Source organism: Manacus candei, unplaced genomic scaffold (assembly GCF_025592945.1).
Source record: "Manacus candei isolate 608988 ecotype Guabito, Panama unplaced genomic scaffold, ASM2559294v1 h1tg000084l, whole genome shotgun sequence".
Classification (NCBI taxonomy): domain Eukaryota; kingdom Metazoa; phylum Chordata; class Aves; order Passeriformes; family Pipridae; genus Manacus; species Manacus candei.
In genome coordinates this window covers 4,200,442-4,210,500 of record NW_026138132.1, presented here as the reverse complement: position 1 = coordinate 4,210,500, position 10,059 = coordinate 4,200,442, and the positions used below count along the sequence as shown (strand labels likewise).

General features: G+C 53.1%; 1 protein-coding gene across 1 annotated transcript; it reads right to left on the bottom strand.

The window, feature by feature from the left end:
• Positions 1-2,658: 2,658 nt before the first annotated feature.
• PRNP (prion protein) lies at positions 2,659-8,069 on the bottom strand. Its single transcript, XM_051811933.1, is given in 3 exon segments — positions 2,659-4,784; positions 4,786-5,171; positions 7,959-8,069. Coding segments are annotated over 2 exon segments (786 nt in total). The 5' UTR covers positions 5,161-5,171; positions 7,959-8,069; the 3' UTR covers positions 2,659-4,373.
• Positions 8,070-10,059: the final 1,990 nt, after the last annotated feature.

Below are 10,059 nucleotides of genomic sequence, written 5' to 3'. Positions count from 1 at the left end.
CACTGAGGGGTTATTTTTTTAATGTTCTTGCTTAAAATACACAACAACCCCGGCAGAACCTCCAGCCACAGCTTAGATTTGCATTTTTCCAGTATCAGTTTTGCATCCAGACCCAGGTTATGCTTCAATGTCCACATCCCATCATGAGCATCCTCTGCTCACAGTCCTGAGCTCAGAAATGCTTCAGGGGTGATCCTGAACTTCCTAAATTATGACATTCCCAAAATTTTCTTGCTTTTTCTCTCCTTTTTCTCAGCATGCAATGCCTGGGGATGGATAATTTTTACACAAGAAGGACTTTTTACAAGGACGTGGAGTGACAGGACAAGGGGGAATGGCTTCCCAGTGCCAGAGGGCAGGGATAGATGGGATATTGGGAAGGAATTCTTCCCTGTGAGGGTGGTGAGGGGCTGGGCTGGAATTCCCAGAGAAGCTGCAGCTACCCCTGGATCCCTGGAAGTGTCCAAGGCCAGGTTGGATGAGGCTTGGAGCAACCTGGGCTGGTGGAAGTTGTCCCTGCCCATGGCAGGGGGTGGCACTGGATGAGGTCCCTTCCAACCCAAACCATTCCATGATTCCATGACACGCTCCTGTGCCCACCCAGTTTAATTTCCAGCCCCTGTAAAGGGCTGCACTGCAGGAAAAAGCCTTAAAAGCCATGAACAGCCTCATGAATCACCTCATGCTGGGGATTTTGGGGTTGTGTGGCAGCTGGGACAGCGGGGCTACTCCTGAGCCTCCCCGGGCTCCAAGATCCCTCGGGATGTGCTTTTCCAGGCGAGTGGTCGCAGTTACATCATTTCCATGCGCTTTGCTCTGAAACAGAGCGAGTTGGAAGGCTCAGCCAGGTTCTGGAGTGTCCTTTGGGATCTCCAGCCTCGTAAAACGCTCCAGGGCTGATTCCAGGGGGAGCTCGCCCGGGGCTGGCCGGGAGATGGAGCTGTTCGCCCGGCGATCCCGACCCCAGGCACGGCTCAAACCACCCCGGAGGAGGTTCGGGTTCTCGCTTTGCGTTTCAAGCCTCTAAATCAGACTATTCCTCCCCCAGCTCTCCGCAAACTGTGCAGCTGTGCACCAAAATTCTTTTCGCATTTTTTTTCCCGCAGGAAAAATATATTCCGTTGCCTTGGCTGGATGGGAGATGCTCGTTTGTGGAGGTGAGGGATGTTTATTTGTGGAGGTGGGGAATGTTATTTGTGGAGATTAGGGGTGCCAAACGCCGTGTGATGAGAGAATTGGAAGAGAGTATAAAAAAAACAACGCTCAAAATGTTATTGTATTTATATTTGGCTTCTATTTAGTTATTATCATCCTGATAAACACTCCCCATCCTGGCTTTGCAGCACAGCTCCTGCCCATGCCACAGGATTTGGAGCATTTAGCTAATTAATCTGGTTCAACAGATCACTCTGGGGGGCCAAGAGGGCTCCAGGGTTGTTGGATCCAGCTGTCCTTAAAGGACACAAAGGTTCAGACCGTGTCCCCCTATCCTGTTTGAGTGTCCTCAAAAAACAGCTCCAATAATCACCCAAACCCCAACACCCCCATGAAGGGTAGAAGCATTGGGTGCTGAGTGTGCAAAGGGGGGAAATGTTATTTTTGAGCTCATTACTGCCAGTGCTGGTGTTTCCCCTGTTTGGGGGGGCTGGAGCAGCTTCCCTGTGCTGAGAGGGGGAAGGAAAGATGTGGAGGCTTGGGTTAAAAATTACCATTTTTAGTGCTGCTACCGAGGTCAAAACTTTCCCGAGGAGAATTCATTGTGCAGGTGCTGCCAGCCCCTTCCTGGAAATATCCATGTATTGACCTTGGAAAACAGAGATTTTTTTTTTCTCCATTGTCTTAAGGGATTTTTATTTTTTCCCCTTCTCTTTTGTGGGGGTGGGCACTTTTTCCTACCTTCTTTTAGGGGATTTTTCATCCTCCCACTGGGCTGCAGCTTGTCAGTGCCAGGTCTGTTGGGGGATGGGTCCTCTGGTTGTGTGGTGGTTGGAAAATGCAACTAAAGCTGGAAATTAATTGCACTGAGACTGATTTTTATTGAGCCTGGGCTGGCCCCACAGTGTGGGCAGCAGGGCTGGGGGGGATTCTACCCCTCTGCTTCTTCAGGTGAGACCCCACCTGCAGAGCTCCTCCTGCTCTGGGACACCAACTTGGAGACAGGGAACTGTTGGAGCAAGTCCAGAGGAGTCCAGGGAGCTGCTCCAAGGGCTGGAGCCCCTCTGCTCTGGAGCCAGACTGGGAGAGCTGGGGGGGTTCACCTGGAGAGGAGAAGGATCCAGGGAGACCTGAGAGCCCCTTGCAGGGCCTGAAGGGGCTCCAAGAGCTGGAGGGGGACTGGGGACAAGGGATGGAGGGACAGGACACAGGGAATGGCTTCCAGTGCCAGAGGGCAGGGCTAGATGGGATATTGGGAAGGAATTGTTGGCTGTGAGGGTGGGGAGGGGCTGGGCTGGAATTGCCAGAGAAGCTGTGGCTGCCCCTGGATCCCTGGGAGTGTCCAAGGTCAGGTTGGAGCAACCTGGGCTAGTGGAAGGTGTCCCTGCCCATGGCAGAGGGTTGGAACTGCGTGGGCTTTAAGGTCCCTTCCAACCCAAAGCATTCCAGGATTCCATGACTAAGCAGGGCTTGGGTCGGGCTTAACGCCACCAAAACAGCAAATGTAAAAACTCTTTTATTAGACAGAAATTAGAATTAGACAGAAATTAGAAAATGTTTTGTTGGACTTCAGCGACACCATTAGTGGGAGCAGGGGGAGGGGAAAGGGTTAACTGAGACTGTTGGGTTGAGATTGTGGGGTTGAGGCCAAATTTGGTGTCTAATGGGAACAAAGGGCTCCCACAGGCCAGAAAATGCAAAATGCAGCTTTTGGCTCCGGGGGACGGGCCCAGAGCTGTTTCCAGGAAGGAGGCTGATGGTGCATCTTGGCTTTATCTGTTTTAATCTGTACCAGAACACTTAGAAAAGTATCAGAACTGCAGATCCCGAGCATGCGCCGCCAGGGGTTTACAAAACATCCGCGTATCACAAAGTACAGGAACCTCAAAGCCCTGCTTCTCCAGTGGGGATCCCAAAAGATTCCTCTCTGTTTGTGTGTGTGTATATATATATATATATATTTATATTTATATTTCTTCACTTAGCTTACACTGATGCAAAAAAAACAACTCATTTCAGTGCCTTGCAAAAAAAAATGCACGAGATATTAAATAGAACTGGGTCAAACAAGCATTGCAGAGGCTGCGGGTCCCCCACGACCCGCCTCATGAGAAGCAAGAATTCCACCCGCTGCTTCCACGTGCCACAGAAATTACTCACAAGTGTGGGTTTTATGAAGCATCTCGCATCCCAGGCTTGTTTTTCCTGGTGCTGTGACTCTATGATTCACCTGATTTAAGTCTCTTGCTAAGTGCTTGACCCGCCCTGAGCATCCTTTTGGCTGCATTTTAACTTCCTCTAGGTCAAGGTGCTGGAGTATGAGTGTGACTTGTCACCTGTAGCATCCAAAATAGCCTTTTCTCAGGCTGTAACACCCCATTTTGGGGGTATTTTGGGCATTCAGCAGCACTTTTTGCCTTTGGCAGGCTGAGAAAGACCGACCGGCGCTTCAGCCTTGCCGAGGAGGGGAATAAAAAATGACTTTATTTTGGTGTGTTGCTGCAGGAGGGTTTTGCAGCATGCAAAGGTGTGGGAATATGTACATGGGGAAGGGGTTTCTTTTAGGATTAAAGGGTTAAAATTGCAACCTGGCAGCTTGTTGCTTGAAAACCCCATATCTGCCCCTATCCGGGGGGATAGAGGTGCTTGGGTGCCCCAGGGAAAGGGGTGGCAGCGGGACTAAAGGGGTTAAATAAAACCCTGCTCATTAGCAAAGGGCATTTTTGGAGATGCTCTTGCAAGGATGCCAAGGAGAGGTCCCCTCTGCCTGGTCCCTCTCGGGGTGGCCCCGAGGAGGAGGAGGTGGTGAAGGCCATGTTTTTTGGGGTACATCCAGCTGTCCTGCCTCACTGGGGACGTGTTTGGAGCGGAGAAGGAAATTTTCATCCAGTTGCCTAAACCAGAGACAACCCCAAGGAAGCGATGGGGGTAAACCCCAAGGGGGTGATGGAGGTGAACCCCAAGGGGGTGATGGAGGTGAACCCCAAGGGGGTGATGGAGGTGAACCCCAAGGGGGTGATGGAGGTGAACCCCAAGGAGCTGATGGAGGTGAACCCCAAGGAGCTGATGGAGTGAACCCCAAGGAGGTGAGGGGAGCGCCGGCGCCCGCGCGCCCCAAGGGCTCTTCACCGACGACGACCGCAAGCAAGAACGGGGAGGGCGGGGGGTCCCCCCGGGGACACGGGTGACATCTCAAAGCTGTGGGATCCCGGGACCCATCAGTGCATGGCGAAGAGGACGAGGAGCAGGAGGGCGGCGAGCGAGGCGTCGGCGAGGTGCAGCCGGATGCCGTTGGCCAGGCGGTACTCGCGGTACTGCTGGATGCACATCTCCCGGATCACCTTGGTCACCACCCTGTTCTCCAGCTCCACCTCCGTCTGGTTCACGGCCTGCCCGGCGTCCGAGGCGTTCTTCTTGGCGGCGGGGCCGATGCTGTGCTCGGTGACGGTGATGTTGAAGCAGTCGGCCACGAAGACGTCCTGCGGGACGTAGCCGCCGTAGTCGCGGTAGTACACCTGGTTGGGGTAACGCGCTGAGTTCTCGTTCCACCAGCGGTACTCGTCGGGGCTGTCGAAGCGGTAGTGCATCCCCGACATGGCCCTGCCCATGGCGTAGCCCCCCAGCCCCCCCCACCACGGCGCCCGCCGCCGCCGCCCCCGCCACGTGCTTGAAGTTGGTCTTGGGTTTGGGGGCTTTCCACGGCTTCTGGTTGTGGTAGCTGCCCCCGCTGGAGGGGTTGTAGCCCTGGCCCCAGCCTGGGTAGCCGGGGTTGTGGGGGTAGCCCGGGTTGTGTGGGTAGCCGGGGTTGTGGGGGTAACCAGGATTGTGGGGGTAGCCCGGGTTGTGGGGGTAGCCGGGCTGGCGGGGGTAGCTGGGCTGGCGGTGGCTCCCCGTGCCCCACGTGCCCCCGCCGGGTTTGCCTTTGCCCTTCTTGGAGAAGGCGACGTCGGTGCAGATGCCGAGGAGCAGGACCACCAAGAGGCAGGTGAGCAGGAGCCTGGCCATGGCTGTGGGACCTGAGGACACAGGGACAGGCAGTGTCAGGGCAGGAGGCAGAGACCCCCTGGCTCCCACACCATCTAAAACACACTCCATCCCCCCAAACCCGGCTGCAGAACAAACAGCTTTGCACTTAAATGCATATTTATCTCTCCCCCAAAGTATTAATCCTCCCCCCAGAAATAAATATATATTTTATATATATATATTTATTTTGTTATACATATATATCCCCCCACGGGTTTTCAGAAGGTAATGGCAATTTTAAGCAGTGAAAGAAAAACCTTTTGGAAATAAAAAAAACCACTGCAACTAACTGGGAGGTAAAACCCCACTTATCAAACCTGCTCTGCCTAATCAGATGACATAGAGGGGATTTCTGATGTGCCAGGATCAATGCAATGAACAGATCCAGCCCAATCCCAAAAGCTTCTGCGTACCCAGCGCTGCCAGGAGGGCAACGCCCAGCCCGGCCCCAGGGGTTTTATATTCCCAAGGAACAGAATTCAGCGTATTTTGCCCAAATCCCTGTTAATGTGCAACAGGCCTGAAGTGAAAACCAACATTTTTTGAGTTTAACATGTTTGCAATTATCCCTTACTCAGCGTTTCCTGCTGGCATTGCAGGGACGTGCCAGGAATCTCCCACATCAGCTGGTGGGCTGGCAAGGCTGAAATCCAATTTAACGAGCCATTTCTCCCCCATGTGTATAATCCAGCCTGTATGACACACACCAGGTCTGCAAATCCTTTGGAAAGCACCTCCAGGATTCCTTTGGATGCCTCCCTGCAAAGCCAAGGGCACCGAATTGCTGCTCCCCTCGTGTTTAATATGTGAGTGCACCACAGCAAAGAGTTTTTCCATCCTTCCTGAGCCTGAGCTATCCCCCAAAATCCCACGCCAGGATGCTGGGTAGGGCGAGAGAAGCATTCTCAGTGTGGGTGGGTGTTTCACAGCACCCTTGGATGTGCTTTCTGGCTCATGTTACAGCAAGAAACAATCAAATATAAGTCCTAAATGCTTTTTTTTTTTTTTTTTTTTGCAGCAACTAATGGACCAACTTCCTTAAAATTCACCCCTTTCCCCAGGGATAACCCTAATGCAAGTAGGAGGTGATGGTCTCTCCTGAGATATCACCCTTAACAGCCAAAGAGGCCAAACAACCCACTGTTTAAACCAGAAATTCTTCTGTTGCGACCTAGATATGGTTTTATGGGCTACAAAAAGCAAATTAATCTCTCCTTGGGTTCAGATAATGATGTTTTTCTCCCCACACTCTCTAAAATCTGGTCTCATGTCAAGAAACGTTTGATTTAAAGCCTTTTAAACGTCTGTGTTTGGGTGGGATCGTTTGCAAAAGGCCTAAACGAAAGAGCAGGGAAGATGCACAAGCCTGTCCCTGGCGATGGGGAGGAATTCCAGGCTTGGGCTGCCCGCTCACGGAAAAATCTGGGTGCAAACCACCCTCTCTGGAGTGGGTTTGCTGCCTCCTCACCCACCCGCTGGGGGCAGGGATGAGATCAGGGGGTTAAAAATAGCTGAAAGACACGGCAGAAACAACAAAACCTGGGTGAAAATCAGGAAATGGGGGGGGGGAGACAGCAAAATGGCAATTTTTAATTTTTTTTTTTCGAGGTATCACTCCCCACAGTGAGTTCCAAGGGGGAAAAAATCAGCCCCCGGATGAAAACAGGTTATGGCAAAGCCCTGGAGGATGTTCCAGCCCAGCAGCTCTGACCTGCTCCTCTAATTGCCTTCGCAGAGCTGAGCTCTGACAAACAGGGCGAAGGCTCGTTAGCGTCGCGCTAATTAACCAGCTCTGAGCTTCACCCCGAACAAACGGGTTCCCTGGCAAAAACCCGGGGGTGACGGGCACCAGGAGCCGCTTCCCCGGGCTTGGAGCTGCCATCCCTCTGCTCGGAAATAACATTTCTGCTGTGGCCATAATATCGATATTAAATTATGCCATCGAATGGCTTCGTAGGTATTTTGCCCTGACTCTGTTTAGCCTTCCTCTCCTCCCTGCGGATGTGGGAAATGAGGAATTAATTCAGGTGGTTTGGAGCGGGGCGGTTTCTCTCCGTGCTGGGGAAAGGGAGGAATTCTGTGCTCCTTCAGGGCACAGGGGGAGTGGAAAATGGAGGCTGCGAGGAGGGATCACGAGCAGCAATTACGTGCTCAGGGTCGGCAAGGAGGAGGTTTCGGGTTTAGAGGGGAAAACCAACACCCTGGTGCCAAAACAAGTGTGGAAATAACCTTGGTAAGGTGCCCGCGGAGAGGGAGAGGGTGGGGGAGGAAGCGATGGGAGGTGTGGAAGGTGGAGGTGGGAAGATGCTCGGGAATGGGGGTGTCCAGACCCCCCTGGCGATGCTGGGAATGCCTCGGCTCGTCGGGGATGGAAATTCCAGGTCGGGGGTTTTGGGAAAGGGGGGCTGCAGGCTGGCAGTTTGCTCTCTGAAAACGTCACCTCTAGTTTTAGAAATCCTCCCCCCTCCCTTTTTTTTTTTTTTTCTGTTAATCCCCCAAATAACGGGGGAGCAGCTGGGAGACGAGGGAAAGCACAAAACCCTCCAAGGAAAAATTCCCCGCCGGCATCAGCGCTGAGCAAGCACCGAGTAAACAAGCACCGGGCAAAGCCGAGCTCTGGCTCTTAAGGAGACGCTGGAAATGTCTATTTTTAGGCAGCGATGGCAGGGAAAGGAGGCAGCTCCCGGTCCCCGCGGTGCTGCTCGGCCTTCCCACCCCCCTCGCCCCCGGGGTTATCCCACCCGGAGCCGCCGCGTCCCGTTTTCCCCGGCACTCACCGGCCGGGAGCTCCTTCCCCGCTCGGCTCGAGGTGATTCAGCCCCAGCGGCTCCGGGGAGGAATAAATAGCGAGAGGGAGGAGCTGGGGCTGCGCAGCCCAGCCCTGCCCGGGCTCCAGCCCCGTCCTTCCCCGGGGAATACCGCGGCCGGAGCCCCAAAACCGGGCTTGGCCCCGGAGCATCAATCCCGCACGATCCGGGAGTGGGAGCAACGCCGGGGGCCAAACGAGTGCCTGGGAAATCACAGCTCTTGGATGGTTTCTTGGAGAAATAGCAGGGATGGGGAAACCTTGGGAAACCGCAGGGCTGGAATGGTTTTGTGGGAAAAACGACAGGGTTTGGGGCTGGTTTGGAAATCCTGGAATATCGCGGCGTTTGGGTTTTGTGCTGGAGAAATATCAGGATTTGGGGCTTGCTTGGGAATCTTGGAACGGTTTATGGAAGAAATATCAATAGGATCAGCAGGGTTTGGGCCTGGTTTGGAAATCTTGGAATATTGCAGCATTTGGATGGTTTATTGAAGGATATCAATGAGGCCAGCAGGATTTAGGGTGGGGTTGGGAATCTTGGGAAATCGCAGTGCTTGGATTTTTTTATTGAAGAAATATGAGGGTTTGGGGCTGGTTTGGAAATCTTGGGAAATCACAGAATTTGGATTGTTGGTTGAAGAATATCAACGGGCTGAGCAGGTTTGGGGCTGGTTTGGGAATCTCACAGTTTCCTTTCTCTGGGAAAGGAAAGGATGCTTTCAGCACTTGCTGGCTGCAGCTCCAAACCCATTATCCATTATCCTGTGAAACAGGGAGCTGTTCTGTGGATCGATGGAGAGGAAATAAAACAGGCTCAGACTTGTGGGAGAAAGGAGAAATCTGCCTTCAGAGTTTGTCTCACTCCAGAGGGGGGAAACTCACTCCTGCAGTCACAGTTTCTGTTGAGTTATCCTGATATTTAATGGGAGGAAACACCACAGAGGGCAACTAAAAGTTCCCTGGGATGCTCATGGCAAACTGGGGCTTTTTCAGAGGGTAAGAGTATGTGGTTGGAATATACAGGGACCTAAAGAGAAGGATGGGGAGTTTTCCCATCCTTTAGGGTTAAGATGGGCTGTAATAAACAGTTGGAGTCCAGAGAAACCTGGGCTGGTTGCGTGGAGGTTGGGAGATGCAAATAAAGCTGGAAATTAATTGCACTGAGACTGATTTACATCAGGCCCGGGCTGATCCTGGGGGGATTCTGTCCCTCTGCTTCCTCAGGTGAGACCCCACCTGCAGAGCTGCTCCAGCCCTGGAATCCCCAACATCAGAAGGATTTGGAGCTGCTGGAGAGTCCAGAGGAGGCCCCGGAGCTGCTCCAAGGGCTGGAGCCCCTCTGCTCTGGAGCCAGGCTGGGAGAGCTGGGGGGGTTCCCCTGGAGAGGAGAAGGCTCCAGGGAGAGCTGAGAGCCCCTTCCAGGGCCTGAAGGGGCTCCAGGAGAGCTGGAGAGGGACTGGGGACAAGGGATGGAGGGACAGGACACAGGGAATGGCTTCCCAGTGCCAGAGGGCAGGGCTAGATGGGATATTGGGAAGGGATTGTTGGCTGTGAGGGTGGGAGGGGCTGGGCTGGAATTCCCAGAGAAGCTGTTGCTGCCCCTGGATCCCTGGAAGTGTCCAAGGCCAGGTTGGACAGGGCTTGGAGCAACCTGGGCTAGTGGAAGGTGTCCCTGCCCATGGAATGGGATGGGTTTTGAGATCCCTTCCAACCCAAAACATTCCAGGATTTTATGATTTTAACTCAGCCACTGATGCAGCCAAACCTCTCCTGAGGTTTTGCTGGGCCAGGAACATCCATCCCAGCATTGCTCCCACCCCTGGACCACAGAGCACATCTGGCTGTAAAGGGGATTTTACCCCGATGCTCCATTCCCTTGTTTATCCATCTGGCTGCATTATGTTAAAAAAATTAAAGTGATTTCTGTCTGGTAGGGAAATGGCCTGTTCTGGGAGCTTGGGCTGTGCTGGGAAGAACTGGATATTAATTTCTGGAGGAGAAAATTAAATAACAGGGCAGAATTAAGGTGTGTGAGCCTGTCAAGGCTCTCTACTGCAGGAGATATTTATTCC